Source organism: Canis lupus, chromosome 31, assembly GCF_048164855.1.
Source record: "Canis lupus baileyi chromosome 31, mCanLup2.hap1, whole genome shotgun sequence".
Lineage (NCBI taxonomy): Eukaryota > Metazoa > Chordata > Mammalia > Carnivora > Canidae > Canis > Canis lupus.
The window spans coordinates 38,757,213-38,778,031 of NC_132868.1; the positions used below are offsets into that span (position 1 = coordinate 38,757,213).

General features: G+C 33.1%; 1 protein-coding gene across 11 annotated transcripts in view; it reads right to left on the reverse strand.

Moving 5' to 3' along the window:
• The window catches only part of SPATA16 (spermatogenesis associated 16), a 236,083-nt gene that overhangs the window by 148,402 nt on the left and 66,862 nt on the right, over positions 1-20,819 (reverse strand). For all 11 annotated transcript variants that reach the window (XM_072808102.1, XM_072808101.1, XM_072808100.1 and 8 more), the window contains exon 3: positions 11,693-11,838. In XM_072808102.1, the coding sequence (XP_072664203.1) occupies positions 11,693-11,838 (146 nt within the window). The remainder of the gene's footprint in view (positions 1-11,692; positions 11,839-20,819) is intronic.

Genomic DNA, 20,819 nt, shown 5'->3' on the forward strand with positions numbered 1-20,819 from the left:
TTCTTGAAGAGCCAAAGTGCCGCACTTGCAAAATGTCCAACAAGGTATCCTTAAGTCATGATTTCCCTTTGTTTTCTTCACGCAGATAAACTCTAAACTCATATAAACATAGATGCAGGGACACCTGGGTGGCTCAGTGGCTGAGCATCTGCCTTTGACTTAGGGCGTGATCCCAGAGTCCGGGATCGAGTCCCGCATTGGGCTCCCTGCATGTAACCTGCTTCTCCTTCTGCCTGTGTCTCTGCCTCTGTGTGTGTGTCTCTCATTAATAAATAAATAAAATCTTTAAAAAAACCCATACATACACACATGGTCACACAGACACATACAAATTGTGCTAATTTCATTCAGTTGGAAGGAATAACAGCAATCAAGGGATTATCAAAAGGACAGAACTAGGAAGAAACATTTTCTAGCTCAAGCCTAAGATGTGAGAAAAATGAGTATGAATGCAGTAATGTTTTTCTGAAGTGAATGGCAATGTATTCAAAAACAGTTAACCATACGTTTTCTCAAAGCAAGAAACTGTGAGGTACCCAGGGATATATATATATATATATATATACAGGTAAGATCAAACTTTTTTCTTTGTGTCCTGGTTAATACCCCCCTATAAGTAGTAGTATCAACACTGATACTTGGTAGCCTACAGACTTTTTCATATCAAGAAACTGGCACCAGCAATGCTCCCACTGTTTTACTATTAGTATTGTGGTTTTAAGTTCACCTACGATTGTGAGAATTACTTTGTCTCACCTAAAGCTATTGAACTGTTGAATTTAATGGCCAAACTTTATTTATTTACTTTTTACTTACCAATTTTTATTTTAATTTTCCCCTAGTTTTATTAAGGAATACTTGAGGGATCCCTGGGTGGCGCAGCAGTTTGGCGCCTGCCTTTGGCCCAGGGCGCGATCCTGGAGACCCGGGATCGAGTCCCACATCGGGCTCCCGGTGCATGGAGCCTGCTTCTCCCTCTGCCTGTGTCTCTGCCTCTCTCTCTCTCTGTGACTATCATAAATAAATAAATAAATTTTTTTAAAAAAAGGAATACTTAACAAAAATTGTATATATTTAAGATGTAAAATGTGATGGTTTGTTACATATGCACATTGAGAAGTTACCACAACCAAGTTAACTAATGCAATATTACCTCACGTGGTTACTTTTTTGGGGGGGCGAGTGAGAACACTTATGATTTACTTTCATAGGGAAATCCAAGTATACAATAAAGTGTTCTTGATTATAGTTAGCATGCTCTATGTTAGATTCCCAGAGCTTATTCACCTTGTAACTGAAAGTTTGTACCCTTTGATCAACATCTCTTCATTTCCTCTACCTCCCAGGCCCTGGCAGTCATCATTCTACTCTGGTTGTATGGTCTTAGACTTCTTCAGATTTCACATATGTGTGAGATCATATACTATTTATCTTTCTGGGTGTGACTTATTTCTCCAGGTTCCTTCATGTTGTCACAAATAGCAGGGTTTCCTACATTTATTGGCTGAATTATATTCCATTGTGTGTGTGAGTGTGTGTGTGTGTACACATATCACACTTTCTTTACCCATTCATCAATAGACATTGGGATTGTTTCCATATATTGACTATCATGAAAAATGATGCAATGAACACAGAAATGCAGATATCCTTTCAAGATACTGACTTCATTTCTTTGGATATATATTCAGTAGTGGGGTTGTTGGGTCATATGGTAGTTCTATTTTTAATTTTTGAGAACTCTCTATACCATTTTCTAAAATGGCTATACCAATTTACCTTCCCATCAACAGTGCACAAGGGTCCCCTTTTGTTTTGGCAACCCTTGTTATCTCTTGTCTTTTTGATAATAGCCATCCTAAGAGGTATGAAGTGATACCTTCATATCTCAAAATGAAGTTTCATACTTCATACTTCAAAATGAAGTTTCATTTTGATATATATGTCCCTGATGATTAGTAATGTTGAGGCTTGTTCATGTATCTCTTGGCCATTGGTATCTTTTCTTTGGAAAAACAACTACCTGGCTCTTTTGCCAATATTTTAATTTGGTTTTTTGTTTGTCTGTTTTTGCTCTTGAATTACAAAGTCCCTTATATATTTTGGATATTCATCCCTTATCAAATGTGTCATTTGAAAATGCTTTCTCCCATTCTGTAGGTTGCCTTTTCTTTTTGTTCATTGTTTTCTTTGCTAGGCAGAGCTTTTTAACTTGACATAGTTCCACCTGTTTATTTTTGCTTTTGTTGCTGGTGCTTTTGGTGTCAATACCTCCCCCCCCCCCACAAAAAAAAAAAAAAGAGAAATCAATGACAAGACCAATGTCAAGTAGCATTTTCCCTACATTTTCTTCTAGGACTTTTATGCTTTCAGATATTACGTTTAAGTCTTTAATCCATTTTGAGTTGATTTTCGTATATGGTACAAGGGTCTAATTTCATTCTTTCACATGTGGAGATCCAGTTTTTTCAGCATTATTTACTGAACTATCCTTTCTCCATTGTCTACTCTTGGCATCCTTGTCAGAGCCTCATTTTTCATAGACATGTGGGTTCATTTCTGGGCTGTCTGTCTGTTTTCTTCTATTGATCTATGTGTCTGTTTATACGCCAATACCATTCTGGTTTGATTTCTTTGTTAGCTTCGTAATGCAGTTTGAAACCAAAAGCACAATGCCCCAGCTTTGTTCTTTCTCAAAATTTCTCTGGCTACTTAGGGTTTTCTGAGGTTAAATATGAATTTTTGGATTGCCTTTCCTACTTCTGTGAAAAATGCCACTGGAATTTTCTCAGTGATTGCATTAAACCTATAGGTTACTTTCAGTAGTAAGAATATTTTAACAATATTAATTCTTCTAATTCATGAATACAGGATGTGTTTTCACTTGTGTCTTTTATCTTTCATTAATATCCTACAGCTTTTAGCGTACAGGTCATTTATCTTCTTGGTTAAATTTATTTCTAAGTAGTATTTTATTATATTGGAGACTATTATAAATAGAATTGTTTTCTTAATGTCTTTTACAGATAATTCATTGTTAGCATATAAAGATGCAAATGATTTTTGTATGTTGATTTTGTTTCCTCTAATGTTACCTAATTTATTTATTAGTTCTAACAGTTTCTTCATGGAGTCTTTAGGGTTTCTCTATATAAGATCACATTATCTGCAAATAAAGACAATTTAACTTCTTTTCCCATGTGAATGCCTTTATATTTCTTGCGTAACTGCTCTGGGTAGGACTTCCAATACCATGTTGAATGTGAGTGGTGAGAGTGAGCATCCTTGTCTTGTTCCTAATCTTAGAGGAAAGGCTTCCAGCTTTTCACCATTGACTATGATGTTGGCTGTAGGCTTGTTATATATGGCCTTGATTATTTTGAGTTCACATTTGTTCTTTACCTAATTTGTTGAGAGATTATTTATTTATTTTTTTTGTCATCAGGCTTTTGAATTTTGTCATTCTTGTCAGGATCCCCTGATCACAAGACTTTTACCTTATTTTGTTAAGATGATATATTAAGATTTTTCACTTGCATATGTTGAATCACTCATCTCCCCACTGGATCATGGTACATGATTTTTTTAATATGCTGCAGAATTCAGCTTGCTAGTATTCTGCTGAGGGTTTTTGTGTCTATGTTCATCAAGGATATTAGAATATAATTTCATTTCTTGTAGTGTTCTTATTTAGCTTTGGTATCAGGGTAAGGCTGGCCTTGTAAAATTAGTTTGGAAATATTGTATTTTCTTCTATTTTTTGGAAGAATTCGAGAAACACTGGAATTAATTCTTCTAATGTTTGGCATAATCCACCAGTGAAGCCATCTGGTCCTGGCCTTTTCTTTGATAGGAGACTTTTGACTACTGCTTCCAACTTCCATACTTATTGGTCTATTCAGATCTTATATATTTCTTCATGATTCTGTCTTGGTAGGTTGTATGTTTCTATGAATTTGTCCAGCAGCTCTTCTGGGTTATCGAATTTTTGGTGTACAAATTGTTCATGGTATTCTCTTATAATCCTTTGTATTTCTGTGGTATAAGCTGTAATGTCTTCTCTTTCATTTATAATTTTATTTGAGTCCTCTCTTCTTTTCTTGGTTAATCTGTCTAAAGTTTGCCAATATTATTTATCTTTTCAAAACATCAAATCCTAATTTTGTTGATTTTTTTCTTGTTCTTTTTCTAGTATACATTTCATTTATTTTTGCTCTAATCTTTATTCTTTCCTTTTTTTTTCAACTAACTTTAGGTTTAGTTTGTTTTTCTTTTTCAAGTTCCTTGAGGTATAGAGTTAGGTTATTTAACATATTCCTTTTTTTTTAAATATAGGTATCTATCTCTATAATCTTCCCTCTTAGAACTGCTTTTGCTGGATCCCATAAGTTTTGGTTTGTTGTGTTTTCAATTTTATTTGTCTCAAGATGCTTTTTGATTTTTTTCTTTGGCCCATTGAATTTTCAGGAGTATGTTGTTTAATTTGCATGTATTTGTAAACTTTCTGATATTCCTCCTTTATTATTTCTAGTATATGTTTAAAGCAAATACTAACCAAACTGAAGGAAAGAATAGACAGAAATACAATAATGGCAGGTGACTTCAGTACCCTTCTCTCAATAAATGGGTAAATCATCCAGATGGAAAATCAATAAGGAAAAGCAAACTTCAATAATACTACAGACCAATGGACCTAACAACTATATACAGAGGCCCTTTATCTATAACCCCAGCTAAAAAGGCAAAGCAGTAGTAATTAAATAAAAATGTATATGTATATATAGAGAAGATTCCATCCAACAGTACCAGAATGCACATCCTTTCCAAGCCCACATGGAACATTCTCCAAGGCCATAAATAGAGCCACAAAGTAAGTCTTAACAAATTTAAAAAGACTGAAAATCATGTCAGATATCTTTTCTGACCACAATGGTATGGAACTAGAAATAATAAAGTCTTCTTTTGTTGTCCTTTAGTGTAAGGTTAGGTTGTTTATTTGAGAATTTTCTTGCTTCTTAAGGTAGGCCTATACTGCTATATACTTCCCCCTTAGGACCACTTTTGCTGCATCTCAAAGTTTTGGACTGTTGAGTTTTCATTTTCATTTGTTTTCAAGTGTTTCTTTTTTTCTTCTTCTTTTATTTTCTGGTCGACCCATTCATTGTTTAGTAGCATATTATTTAACCTCCATGTATTTGTGGTCTTTCAAATTTTTTTCTTGTAGTTGATATCTAGTTTCATAGTGTTGCAGTCAGAAAAGGTGCATGGTATGATTTAAATCTTCTTGTAATTGTTGAAGCCTTATTAGTGACCTAATATATGATCTGTTCTGGAGAATACTCCATGTACACTTGAAAAGAATGTATATTCTTCTGTTTTCAGATGGAATGTTCTGAATATATCTGTTATGTCCATCTGGTCCAGTGTGTCATTCAAAGCCACTGTTTCCTTGTTTATTTTCTGTTTAGATGATCTGTCCATTGATATAAGTGGGGTGTTAAAGTTCCTTGCTATTGTACTATTATCATCAATCAGTTCCTTTATGTTTACTATTAACTGTTTTATATATTTGGGTGCTTCTACATTGGGTGCATAAATAAATATTTACAATTGTTGTATCTTCCTGTTGGATTATCTCCTTTATTATAATATAGTGCTCTTGTCTGTCTCCCTTATGAAGAAGAGGTTATGTAGTGCCCATGAGTAATTTAAATATGTATTGTTTAATTCTCAAGTATTTGGAGAGATTTTCTAGATATCTTACTATTAATGATTTCTGATATAATTCCATTAACCATATTCCACTGTGGTTAGGGAACAAACTCTGTCAGATTTCACATTTTCAAAAATTTTTTGAGTCTTAATTTTTATCTTTGGTAATACTCCTTTTCTTATGTTCTGCTTTGTCTAATATTAACGTATCTGAGCCTGACAGAAAAACAAGTTTTTATGTTTAATGTATAGTGCATTTTTCTCCCTTTTACTCCCTTTTCTATAGGTTTTTATAGGTAGCATATAGTTGAATCTTGTGATTTAATCCAAATTGGCAATATCTGCCCTTTAATTGGAATGTGTAGTCAATGTACATTTAAGTAATCATTAATCTAGTTTGGTTCCACTCTAACATCTTGCTTTATTTTCCACTGTCCCATCCATTACTTGTTCCTTTTTTTCACCTTTCTGACTTGTTCTTAGTTACACAAATCTTTAGTATATAATTTTAAGTTCACTATTGACTTTCTAGTTGTATTTTTTCTATCTTTTAATGTTTACTCTAGGGATTATAACATGCATCCTTTATTTAACATAGATGTTTTAGAGTTAATATTGTACTATCTCACATAAAAATCACGTAGTAAAATTCCATTTGTGCTCCCTCTCACGGGCCTTTGTGGTATTGTAGTCAAATATTTCATATCAGAGTATGTAATCTTATTATTTATAATTTATCTTTCATCTGTTTAAAGTTATTCTATTGTATTTTGGCCTCCATTCTTTCTTTTTTTTTTAAAGATTTTATTTATTAATTTGAGAGAGAGAGAGAGAGAGAGAGAGAGCATGTGTGCACAAGACAGGGGAGGGGCAGAGGGAAAAAGAGAAGCAGGCTCCCTGCTGAGCAGGTAGCCCAACTCAGTGCTGAATCCCAGGACTCTGTGATCATGGCCCGAGCTAAAGATAGACATTTAACCAACTGAGCTACCCAGGCACCCTGGCCTCCATTATTTCTGATTAAAAGTCACTTGTTACTTACATCATTGTTGCCTTATATGTAATGTATTGTTTCCCTTTGGCTACCTTTAATATTTCTCTCCATCTTGGATTTTTAAGAATATGATTATGAAGTTCCTAGATGTAGTTCTTTTTGTTTTGTTTTTTTTTTTTTTTTTTTTAGTTCTTTTTGTTTTTATCCTGGTTGGGGCTAATGGGATATACCTGTTTTTTTAATCAAATTTGAAAATTTTTCAGTAATTATTTTAATATCTTAGTCTCTCTTTCCTTTCCCTTTGACACTTCAATTACATGTATGCTAGATTTCCTGCTATTGTCCCTAAAGACAGGTCACTGAATTTTTAAAAATTGGTTAATTTTTAAAAATCTTTCTTCTCTCCATTCTTCATAATGGATAATTTCTATAAATTTATCTTCAATCTTTACCAGTCTCTAAACTAATGTCAAGGTCAATCAGTACATTTTAAAATTTCAGAGATTAATCTATGCTAAAATCTCCTTTTGGTTCTTAGTTTCTATTTTTCTGTTGAGATTCTCATCTCTTTAATTGTTATTACAATTTTTATCTCAAGGTCCTTGGACCTATTTTTCATAGCTTCTTGAAAATTTCTACCAATTCCAACATATGGGTCACCTTGGGGTCTGTTTCTATGGCTTGTTTATTTCTATGACTTGAGTTTTATTTACCTACTTTTCTGCATGTGTATTAATTTTTAATTTTATGCCAGACATTTTGGTTGAACCTTTATAAGGAATTAGGATTATGACATCATCTATACAAACTTATTTGTTATTAGACAAACTTATTGTTTGTCTCTACAAACTTATTTTGTTTTCCCTATCAAGCAATTTTGTGGTATATATTCTTGTTCTTGTTATAATCCTGAAGTGTGGCCCTTTCTAGAGGTCATGGTTCTTACTCGTAAAGCATGGCCTTTCTAGAGTCTCAACTGAATGCCTGAGATACTCAGGGAGGTCTTTTCACACTGACACTCCAACATATCCCATCACTGCAGGTCCTCTCTTATTTCCATTCAGCAATTAGTCCTGCCCCAAGAAATCTCTGCTTACATTGGCCAAGAACCTGAATAAATCCTCATGCAAACTTCTGCTCCCATGCCCTCACATAGCTACCTCTCCTTTGGTCACTTATCCTATAAATTACAGCTTCTTTTTCAGCCTAGTATTCTAATCTCTGCTTCCTCAGCTCAGTGAGATTGCAGTTTAACATGATATCGACCTCCCTGAATTAGGGCAAGAAAACCACCCCAGCAAAAAACTTGAAAATCGTGGGGCTCACTACATGTATTTCCCTTCTCTCAAGGATCACAGTTGTGCTGTGCCCAATGCCTGAAAAGAGTTGCCTCATATATTTTTCCAGTTTTAGTTCTTTACAGCAGAAAGGCAGGTCCAATACCAGTAACTCTATCATAGATGGAATGAAAAATTCATGGGTTTATATTTAATTTCCACAAAACTTTGTGAAATAATATTTGTGAAGTAGATACTATAATTATAACCCAATTTTATAGAGAATTAAAATCAGACTAATGAGTGGGGGAGTCAGAATTTAAGCCTAGACAGTCAGATTCCAGACTCTGCTCTGATTCAATATACTATACTGCCTCTGGAACATGAAATCATGTTTATTTCTTTCATAGCATTTATCACATCCTTTTTTCTCGTGTATTTATTAATATTTATTTGTTTTTACAATTTGACAATTCTAATGTATATAAATACCTTTCCTGTTTACAACTGCTTCCCCACTGCATAGCATAGGGGGTTTTGGTAGGCATTCAATAAATATTTGTTGAATGAATGTAGATGCCATCATTATAAAACAATTGTGTAAATAGGATCTCTCCATATATTTGATATTTTAGATTTCATCTTGCCCTCTACCTGTGGTATCAAAATTCTGGAACAAAAACAAATAAGAATCTACAGGTGAGAAACATGTAAAACAGTGATATGCATCATTAAAATCTTTACAATTATATACATCAAAATATAATTATATGATTGAAAAAGTTATAGCAGAATTTTTATTCTTGATAAGACTGTAGTAATTAGAAATCAATCTTAGGAATATTCAAAACACTTCCTGATAAACAATGGCACCAGTCTGATGAGGTAAGCAGAGTTGATGTGGTCAACTGACGAAACTAGGCATAGCTTTTGGTTGAAGTAAAAACAAAAACAAAAAACCCCACAAAACATGATACACATATCTGCCACTTTGGACATGTTATTAGGAAAAACAATTGTTAATAGTTGTTTCTAGAGCCTTTATATCACTTATTATATTTTAAATAACAATACACAGATGATTGATTTCAAAATGTATCTTGGTTGAACTTAAGACCATAAAGTTATGGTTTCTGTAGTCTTCGACATGACAAAACAATGTGTACTTATTTTTATCAGAAGCAAAACTACATGATGATTTTTAAGCTAATTTTTGTGCTAACAAATCTCCTAAAGATATGCAGCAGACCTCACATTTACATAAAATTAAAGAAAGAATGCTTAGCAAATGCAAATAAATGCAAAAAAGGAATATTTTAATTTTGATTCATGATTAGTAGCAACCATCACAAAGTGGTAATAATACAAAAGCAAAATTCTGCATTCATTGTATAACTAATGGTTGTAAGCTATTTATAGATTGAGAATTCTGATTAATTTATTTTGAGAAATATAGTTATTGATTATATATCAGACTCTGTTTTAAAATCTGAGATCTTTAAAAACACTTTAATAGTAGAATTATATACACTGACTTCTGCAGTTCTGCAGTATGACAAGCCCCCAAAAATGATTTATTTCACTTGGTACATTATTAATTGTATGAATTGACTGTTTAACCTCTATTGATTTGTATTTCTTACTTAATGTTCAACTTAGAAACAGAAGCAAAAGTTATTTTACGATAGAAAAAAAAGTTAAAAGTTTTCCAAGTGTAATAGGTAAGATCATTTTACTATCCATCATTACATATCCTTCTCTCAACAATTTTCAAGTATTGAAAGAGCACTCTTAGTTTTAAAACAAAAGTTGCTAAATCTTACTGCAAACCTATTGAAGTTTATTTTTGCATTCTTAGGCCCTGTAGCATTTTATTGTTTCTTATATTTAGATTAAAGTGGAATTTTTTACTTATGCTCATTACTTATTTTTATAACATTGAATTTTGACATGACTATGCCATTTGAAGTTCTTTTATTATTAAAAATGATTTGAGGGATCCCTGGGTGGCGCAGCGGTTTGGCGCCTGCCTTTGGCCCAGGGCGCGATTCTGGAGACCCAGGATCGAATCCCACATCGGGCTCCCAGTGCATGGAGCCTGCTTCTCCCTCTGCCTGTGCCTCTGCCTCTCTCTCTCTCTCTGTGACTATCATAAATAAATAAATAAAAAATTAAAAAAAAAAAATGATTTGAAAATCCATCAAACCACTCAGATATCCAGGAGATATTTTCCTTAAAATGTAGGCCATGTTGCTGACTCTTTTTATGTGTGGTGAAAATCATGGAGAAGGTGATAAATAATTACTTTCAGTGCTTCTCAGTTTATTATTGTTTACATATGCCTATAGATTTTCTGGGTCAGTTCCAATTTCAAATATTTTTACCCTTGTGATCATGGGTCATCCAAATAGCCCAGAAACTCCAATATTTTGACATCCTGAAATATATGTTACATTTCCAATATTGGGCCTCTCAAGTGGAAATGGAATAAAATTATTTGATAGACTGTATGTCCTGATATTGGGTTTGGAAACAATGGCCTCATAAAATGTTTCCAGAAAGTATAGGATTGAATTTCTTTTTGATGTCAAAGAGACTCTGCCTTTAGGTTCTATAGTTTACGTAAGCAGGAAAATTTCTTTCAAGCAGGTTATCTTGTGAATTTTAAAATTATTTTTGTTGTCTGCAGGTCCTTCATGGCAAGGTTAAACCCACAAATTCGATGTCTCCTGAGGAATGTGAGGAATCTTGGGTAGATCTTTTATATACTTGTGGATGTGGAGTTCTAAATGATGTTTACCATGTTGGCAGATCTCCTAGTTACAAAATGGGTCTTAGTATAACTGATAGCTATGTTTCCTAGTGGTCATTAACAAGGCAGGCATTATGTTTTCATGTTATTTTTGTTATTTGTATCCAAAATAAGTACAGAATGTCTGAGATCAGAGAATGGATAAGACAAAAATTCTAGGTAAATGTTCAAAGTTAAGTGGGGAGGGGAGGAGACACCATAATACTAAGGAAAAAGTTACCTGGAAGGCATAATGTAATCACTCTATCTTTGCTGTAGATTAAATTGCATATTACCCATGGTAAGAACAAGGCCTTTAGGAAACAGGGTATATGAGAGGTATATGTTTATAGAAGAAAAGGAGGCCTGGGAAACCTTGGGGACAAGATCATGTAATGATACAGACTTTTGAAGATGGATAGAAATACGAAAAAGAACTCTTTAATGACATGATAAAAAGTGTTTTTGCACCTTTGGACAGCTCTCACACCTACCCTTGCACAGGATCCTCTGAATCAGCTATCCTATCACCAGATAAGCCAGGAACTGTCAAGTCTTTGCTTAGAATTTACAGTCTGAATTTCCTTCTGCCATTCTCCATATCTTATGCATTTTTGGAAATCCTTATTTCATCCCTTACCTTATTCACTCTCTCCTCTCTTGCGGTAGTAATTCGCCACTCAAGTTATCTGCTTTATTTTTTAACCCTGCATTATGAGTAGTTGTTCATGTGTCTATTTCCTCCATTAGGTTTTGAGATGCCCTTTGTGCTCTCTATGATTGTCTAGCTTAACATTAGCCAGGTAGTAATGTTTTTTGTTTTGCCTTTGAAATTAAATGGAATTTGATCATACAAGCTCATGTAGTGCCCTCTGTTTGCATGAACAGTATTTACTTGCAGTTATTAATACTTCATTTTACCTGTGTGCATGATTCAGGGCAAGGTCGGGTTTCCTCATGCGTAGATAGCATGTAACAAGCTTTGTCTCAATGAAACTTGCCACACTTGCTATATCTTCAGCAGATGCTTCGAATGGTTTTCCCAGAGCTGCCCCTTTGCTGCAAAGCTTGAAAAAAAAATTAATACTTTAAATCTCCTAACAATATTGGCATATAATATGTATACATACTTTTCACTAACTCTAAGTTAAATATTAATATTTTGATTGTAAGTTAAATAAATTGTTCTTGTTCACTATTATGTGACTATCGTATAAAATAAGTAACACATTTTACAGTAAAATGCTTCCTGTAAAATATTTTAAAAGTATGATAGTGTGATATATTTTAAGGAGGTGCCATTTGCTAAAAATGTCTGTTTTAAAAATAAAGCATACAATAAGCAAAGTATTAACAGAAAACCAGGTATAAATCATATTAAATACTAGTGCTTTTATGAAAACCCAGCTGAGCAATGATCTAGCACACTATCAAGTTTGATTTAATATAATAAGGGGTATCGGAAGTAAACTCCTAGGAACCATTAACATGATCGGTGATTAATTTGAGTCTGAATCATATTCTCTAAGATGTTATTGAAAGAATAGAAGTGAAAATTTATTAGAATTTATTGGCAGAGGCCACAGTATCTGAAAAACATGGCAAGAATATGGAATTCTTAATAAAAATTCCAGGAAGTCAATGGTTTCTGGGCACCATAGATAAACTGTAGATGAAGAAAATAATTAATTTTTTAGGAGAATCTCAAACATTAAGAAGTGTCAATTATATGACAAGGATAGATTGGTACTTTTCCCCCTCAGAGTTTTCTACTATTCCTTGGAAATAAGGCTGATGGGGAAGATGGGGAAGTGGGGAAGACCCCACTTTTTGTTAGTTACCTAATTCAGAATATCTACTTTTTTGCTCTTTTCTATCTCCATCTGACTATATACTGGAGAAAATGTTCTCACTGGGCAAAGTAATTTTTGGAATTAATACCTATTTATATATACCTTAATATAAAATTTCTTGTAGTCTAAATCCTGTTTAAATGATACAGTTTATTTTTATTTTTTTTAAGATTTTATTTATTCATGACAGACACACAGAGAGAGAGGCAGAGGCACAGGCAGAGGGAGAAGCAGGCTCCATGCAGGGAACCTGACGTGGGACTTGATCCCGGGTCTCCAGGATCACACCCTGGGCCAAAGGCAGCGCCAAACTGCTGGGCCACTGGGGCTGCCCTAAATGATATAGTTTAAAATAATTTTTCTTTTATAGATTGAGATTGGCTTGCCATTTACATTTGCATTATTGTCAATTATTTTTTAAAGTGAAATTTGCCTGAGAATGACTGTATTCTGTTCTAAAATGTATTTCTCTTCTTAATTTTATCCGAAAGCTGTAAGATAAAATAAAATCTAGAGTCTAGATGTTTTAATATCATAGTTTGAATTGGTAGTTACCTGACACTATTATCTTTTGCTTGGATATCCTGTTAATTTTAAGAATTCATATCATTTAAAAGTCTTTTCCAATGTGATGGGTGAAAAATGTTGCTTCATTTATTTGGCTAATAAATATTTATTGAATCTAATACTAATTGCCAGACAAAAATTACTGACTTTACACTTTAATTTGCATTAGTTAGGTCTTTTTAAAATGAATTTTGGCTAGTTTTAGCTCTGTATAAGTTCCTGTTTTTTATTCCTTGCCTATTTCGATTGACATGCTAATCTCTTATTAATTATAAGAGGTCTTTAGATGTATAAGCTATTTTCCTTTTTCCTATAACAACTATATATACATAATCAAACATAAGGGTCTTTCCTCTCAAATTATCTTTTAGAAAATAGTCAAATTATATTATTGTGCTTAAGAGGATTCATATGTATATATGAATATATTCTATATATATATATTTAGAGAGAGAGAGAGAGAGAGAGGATATATTATAAAAGTCTTCACTCAATTATTTTTGGGGAAAAAAAGGAGACACTATTTGTGGATGACCTCAGTCAATGCTAGTTGGATGTTTTATAAAGATGACCTAATTAATTGGTAATAAAAGAGACAAAACATTTAACACTGATTTAGTAACTTTTCCTGAGTCTGACCCTCACAAATGTCAAGGTGGTTGTAAAAAAAAATCTTGAAATATAATTTAAAAAAACAGTCGTTTGAACATAGCAGCTTAGTACACAGAATCTCCCCTTCTCTACCAATCTGATCCTACAGGACCCAGAAATACCTAAATAGACAACTTTTCAGAAAAAAAAAATCTGTGAATGGCATAGCTCTTTATGAAGTCCAAATCAGTAAAAAATAAAATGAGTAACAATTGTGTAGTTTTATTTGTTAGTATATCAAATCACTAAAATTCTAGACCTTCTTGATTAACTTTATCTTCAAAATGAAATCAATGCTTTTTCAAGTCTCAAAATACTTGAACCTCCTGAAGTCACAGAAAATCTTACACAAATAAAATAGAAGCAAACAAGCCACACATTGTGTGCATACAGTGCTCCTTCCTGTTGTGTTCCTCTCTGATGTGATGGGTCAGATATACGCCTCCATCCTCAGGCAGACGTTTTGTGGGATGAATCGGTGGGCCATTGAGAAAGGAGTTAAGGGATAACCTCCATGAGGACACTCAGATTCTACATGGCAAGAGAAAGCAGACCTTTAGACTTTAATAATATTAAAGGCTTTTTCCACAAACACTGAAAGAAAGTAAAAAATAAATGTGTGGTTTTCTAACAACTGCAATAATCTCTACTTCTATAAGGTTGAAGGCCAGGAAAAGAATGAAAATGAAAATGATCATCTTTAGATGTCTTTGAAATAAGCTTCACGATAAGGCAAATTGTTATCAAATATGCTGAAATTAAAGGTAGAATTATGGGTAAATGTAGACAAAACACTGGTATCCGTATTGTTTAAAAATTCCAGATATTTTACTGAATTTTTAAAATTTCCATGGAGACATTTGTACAGAAGTTAATTCTCTAGGAGACAAAGGACTTTAATGTGGTGTGAGTTTAAATGTAGGACGAGTGATTTGTTCAACTTATACACACAAGTCTTTGGTGAAATAAGTCATGAGCATATGGAATAAACTTTTAAACCACCTGATAATGTATCAGTGAGGATACTTTGAACTGGGAAAAATTAATATTAGGTGTTAAGTTTTTATTTCCAAAGGAAGACTATAATATTTTTGAATGAAGTATGGAGAAAACTAAAAGCATATTATTTAAGGGAAAATACAACTTTTATGGGTTTTGTTGTTTTGATGAAGAGCTAAATATTAAAATTTCAGGAGGAAATTGGAATCATAGGCTCAAATTTTAATTTATATATTTGATAATTTTCTGAAAAGAAGATAATACTACAGTGTATCTTGTTTCTTTTGAGAAATAAATATTAAAATTATCTTCAGAAATTACGTCATAAAAGAAGTCACAAGGTTTAGAAACACAGATAAAAAACATAAAATCTACTCATAGCCAAAATAACCAATATTAAATATTATTTTGGGGTCCCATTCTTAAAAACACAACCATGTATTTGTTTAAATTAAATTATCATTAACAAGGCTAATATTGCTAATAGGTTCTCCCTCCCTAGGATATTGTACGATGAGTGCTTGCCCACTGTATTTCTGAAACATAATTTTGAGTGATTCCTGAAGATATAGGGAGGAACAATAAATGTGGCATTATTTTAGTTATCAAGTATCTACAAATAAGAGTGTATGCCATCCATCCAATAAGTAATTTTTAAGATTTTTATATTGATTTTGGAATCACAAAAAAATCTAAAGACAGAGAATAATTTACCCATAATCTTATCGTAATGTATAATTGCCACTAATTTTTGGTGTATTTCTAATATTCCTGATAATCACAGGTGTAAATATCCTCAAAAAATGTTAGTAAACCAAATTCAGTAATATATTAAAAGGATCATACACTACGTATTTTTTTTAATCAGGTGAGATTTTTTTTCAGGGATCCAAGAATGGTTCAAAATATGCAATCATTGTGATACACCACATTGATAAAATGAAGGATTAAAAATCATATAATCATCTTAATAGATGCAGAAAAGGCATTTGACAAAATTCCAACATCCATGTATGATAAAAACTCAATGAAAATGAGTGTGGAGAAAATGTACCTCAACATAATAAAGGCTATATAGGAAAAGCCTGCAGCTAACGTCATACTCCATGAAAAGTTGAAGGCTTTAAAATGAAAGCCATAAAAAGAATGAAATCTTGCCATTTGTGACAACATGGATAAACCCTGAGAGCATTATGCTAGTTGAAATAAATCAGGCAAAGACAAAAAACTGTATGACCTCACTTACATGTGGAATCTCAAAATCACAATATCACAAAAAACAAACAACAAAAACAACCAAAACCAAAGTCATAGATACAGAGGACAGACTGGTTGTTGCCAGAGTTAGGAGGTAGACGGTGGGGGGAGGGGTAAAAAGAATTAAAAGGTACAACCTTCCAGTTTTAAAATAAGTAAGTCATGGAGGTGTATGTAACGTATGTACACTACAGTGACAACAGTTAGTAATACTACTGCGTATATGAAAGTTGTGAAGACATTAAATCTTAAAAGTTATCAGAAGAAAAAAAATTCTGTAACTATATCTGGAGAAGGACATTAACTTGATTTACTGTGGTGATCATTTTACAACATATAAAAATATCAAATCATTACATCATCTGAAAGCATCACATCACCTGAAACTAATATAATACTGTATGTTAACTATACCTCAATAATAAAAAAAAACACACACAGTAAAGTGAAAAATTTGTTATGGCATATTTCTTTCTATAATTTTCATGTTTTTATATCATAAGTTGTATATTATTTTTGTATCTTTTTTTTATATGCTTTGCTTCTTTTTCTATGCTATCAATTAAAAAACTAAAATGTATTAAAATATACTCCTGTAACAATTATAGTTGGGTATTTCAATATCCCCCTCTAAGCAAATAGTAAAATACTAGAAAGAAAATCACCAAAGACACAGAAGATCTAAACAGCACAATCAACAAACAAGATGTAATTGACACATATATATAAAATACTCCACCTAACAACAGCAGAATACATATTTTTCCCAAGCACCCATGTATAAATCACACATACAGACTTCATTATGAAGCATAAAACAAACTTCGACAAATTGAAAATACTGACATCATTCAAAAAATATATTTTCTGAACATAATGGAATTGAAACTCATCATTAGAAAAGAAAAAAATAATCCAATTTGAAAGTGGGCAAAAGACATGAACAGATATTTCACCAAAAAGGACATACAGACACAAATAAACATGTAAAAGATGTTCGACAGCTTTTTGTTTACCATTAGTCAGAGAAATGCAAATTAAAACTGTAAATTATAACTACACAGTGGCTGAAATAAAAAATAGTAATGATACCAAAAACTGAGAAAGCTGATAAATGAGATCAGTCATGCGTTGATGATAGAAATGTAAAATGGTACAGCCACTGGAGAAAACAATAGGGCATTTTCTTAATACACTAAACATTCAACTACTATACAGCTCAACAATTACACTCCTGGGCACTTACCCTGGAAAAATGAATGTTCACACAGAAATCCATTCATGAATTCTTTTAGGACTCAATTCATAACAGCTCCACACTGGAAGCAGTCTAGATGTCTTGCAATGGGTGAATGAGTAGACAAACTGGGGTACATCCATTACTATGAGATACGGCAAGGACGGATGAATGGATACTACTTGGCAATAGGAAGGAAAAGAAGGGTGATACATACAAAAACCTGATGAATCTCTAGAGAATTACACTGAATGAAAAAAAAGCCAACCCAAAGGCTACGTACTGCATTATTTTATGACAAAATTATAAGAAAAGAGAACAGACTAGTGATTGTGAAAGATTAGTGGTTAGTGATGGGATGGGTGTTACAGTTATAAAAGGCCAAGAGGAAGGAATCCTTGTACAGATAGAACTGCACTCTATCTTGGGTGAATATGTGCATCTACAAGTCTTAAAACTGCACAGAACTAAATACACACACAACACACATATGAGTACAAGCAAAGCTGGAGAAATCCTAAGATTGATAGATTGTATCAATTCTAATATTCCTGTGGTGATACTGTACTATACTTTGCAAGGTCTTCCTCTTGGGACAAACCGCATAAAGAATACATGAGAGTTCTTCATTATTTCTCACAACTGCATATAAATATAGAATTATCTCAAAGTAAAGTTTAATTTAAAAATTACCATGTTAGTATTTAGGTGTCTTTCATTTTTCCCTTCCCTGCCTTCTTTTTAGAACGTGACCATGTTTAACTGGGGTTTTGGATGAGAAGATAAATCATATCTGAGGTACTGTTTCATAGGGTTTTTCTGTGTCAAATTATTGACTGATTCCTATAATGAGGAATAATAACTAATAATGAGGTTTGCTCTGAAGTTTTATTCAGAAGCCACTGTGAAAGGATGACGACATTCTTGTCATTGTGGTCTCTCATTTGAGGATATTTGCCATGAGAGGAGGGCTGTGTTTAGTGATAGAGGGAATCACAGAGGGAAGTTGGCAAGTTCTTTTGTAGAATGATCTCATTATTTTTTTTCTTAATCATCTTTCAGTTTGTTAGCACCCACTTCCAAGCAATTTTTTCGAGAGGGGTTATATGAATGGTAACTTTTCTGAGCTAGTGCACAGCTGAGAATGTATTTTTGTTAACATTACACATGCAAATTAACATGACTGAATATACATTTCTTGACACATAACCATTTCTCTGCAAATACATAGTTCTCTATCTATATTCTTATATTTAGCAGGTAGAGAAGAAAAAACAGCACTTTTTTTAGATGAAACCAGACATAATTTTTTAAAACTTGCTGTATTGAAATTTCTTCCTTTTCCTAAAGCCTGTAGTATTTTTTCCTATCTACTTATAATTCAAAATTATTGCTTTCATGAGTTCAGATGTGTTCTATTCTCATCTATTTTACCTGGAAAGAGGTACGTTCTTTGTGTTTCCAATTTCAGTTTTTTTTTTAACTTGTAAAACTTTTCTTCAGTTACATCTTTGATTATTGGTCTTATTCCAACTGCTTTGTTTTCTTTCTGAAGAAAGTAATTCTTAAATTGCATCTTATATCTCTGTTCTTCAGGTTTTCTGACTTTTTTCACCTCGACATTCTAGGATAGTCTCAAGATTGACTACTATATTGTTGGCTTTATTTTGCCCAGTATTCAATTCTACTTTTTTTTTTTTTTTTATATAAAAGCAATACTAGCAGTAACAAATGCAGGGATTTAAATGGTGCTTAAACAGTTACAAGTAATGTTCTAAGTGTTCTCCATCTATTATCCCATTTAATAGTAATAAAAAAGCACTATTTTCATGCCCATTGTCTTAGTTTAGGATGCTATAACAAAATTCCATAGACCGAGTGCTTAAAAATGAAACCGTTAGCTCTCCCAGTTCTTAGAGGACTGGGAAGTTCAAGATCAGTGTGCCAGTATGGTCAAGTTATGGTGAGGCCCTCTTTCAGACTGTAGACTGCTGACTTGTCATCGTAACCTCACATGATAGAAAAGACCAGACTGACAGAAATCACTGGCGTCTCTTTTATAGGGACACTAATCCCATTCACGAGGGCTGTATCCACATGACTAATCCCCCCATGAAGGTTCACCTTCTAATACCCTCACACTGGGGATTGGGTTCAACATATGACTTTGCAGTACATAGAACTTAGTTCACAGATGAGGAAACCGAAGTTCAGGAAGTTTAATCTGCTCGGCCAGATTCCTTTGTAGATTACTCCATAGATTGCTGCTCTGTAGAGTTAGCAACTGTGGTTTTTACCTAGATGTCTAGCCATGGAGTCTGTGCCTTTAATCACCACACTAGCACTACACAATGTCATTCCAAGAACTACAGATTTATGATGAAGTAGGAAAGAAAGAGATTAAATATTCAGAAACCTTTATAGCAGTTCAGCAGAGAAATGTTGTATCTGTTGAATTTATAATAAAAAGTTAGGTTTTGTACTTTTATCTTATTTTTATTTTTTTCCTAGTAATTCATTTTTACAGTATTTTATAAAGTATCAATCCACAACTGGGAGAAAAACAAAATGAAACAGAACTGATTGTCCACCATGGATAGGGAAAAGAACTCTACTAAACTGTTAGAAATTTAGAAAATTAAGAAGTTATAAAGAGGGACACTTGGGTGGCTCAGTGGTTGAGCATCTGCCTTTGGCTCAGGGTGTGATCCCGGGGTCCTGGGATCGAGTCCTGCATTGGGCTTCCTGCAGGGAGCCTGCTTCTCCCTCTGTCTGTGTCTCTGCCTTACTCTCTCTGTGTCTCTCATGAATAAATATAAAGAGAAAAAATCATTCACAGTTATATTACTTAAAAAATGATCATGGTTAGATATTGGTGTGGATATATCTATTCATATTTGTATCTATCATGTCTTTATCCTTTAATTTAAATTATATTATTCATTATCCATACTACTATGTTACCTGCTTTTTTGTTTGTTTCTTTGAATATATATGGACATTAATAATTATAGATGCATACCATTTTTTCTAGTTGGTGTCATAATTTCACTAGATTCCCATTTAATGTTTTCTCCAGTGAGAAATTTCTCTAGTGACATATTTCTCAGTGTCATAAATAAATAATGTACTTTGAACAGCCTTGTATATACATCTTTGCCCACACATTTGATTATTTCCAAACTGTTTTATTCTGTATGTTATAAGATTTTCTTACATACTGGAATTGCTGAGTCAGAAGTATACATCAGAATCCAAAAAACACATTTTAGGATATATATTATGAAAATGCTCCTACAGAAAAGTTTTACACTTTAACCAACAAAATATTTAAAGGTTTTTTTTTAATGATAGAGAGAGAGAGAGAGAGAGAAGCAGAGACATGGGCAGAGGGACAAGCAGGCTCTATGCCAGGAGCCCGACGTGAAACCCAATCCCGGGACTCCAGAATCACGCCCTGGGCCAAAGGCAGGCACTAAACCAC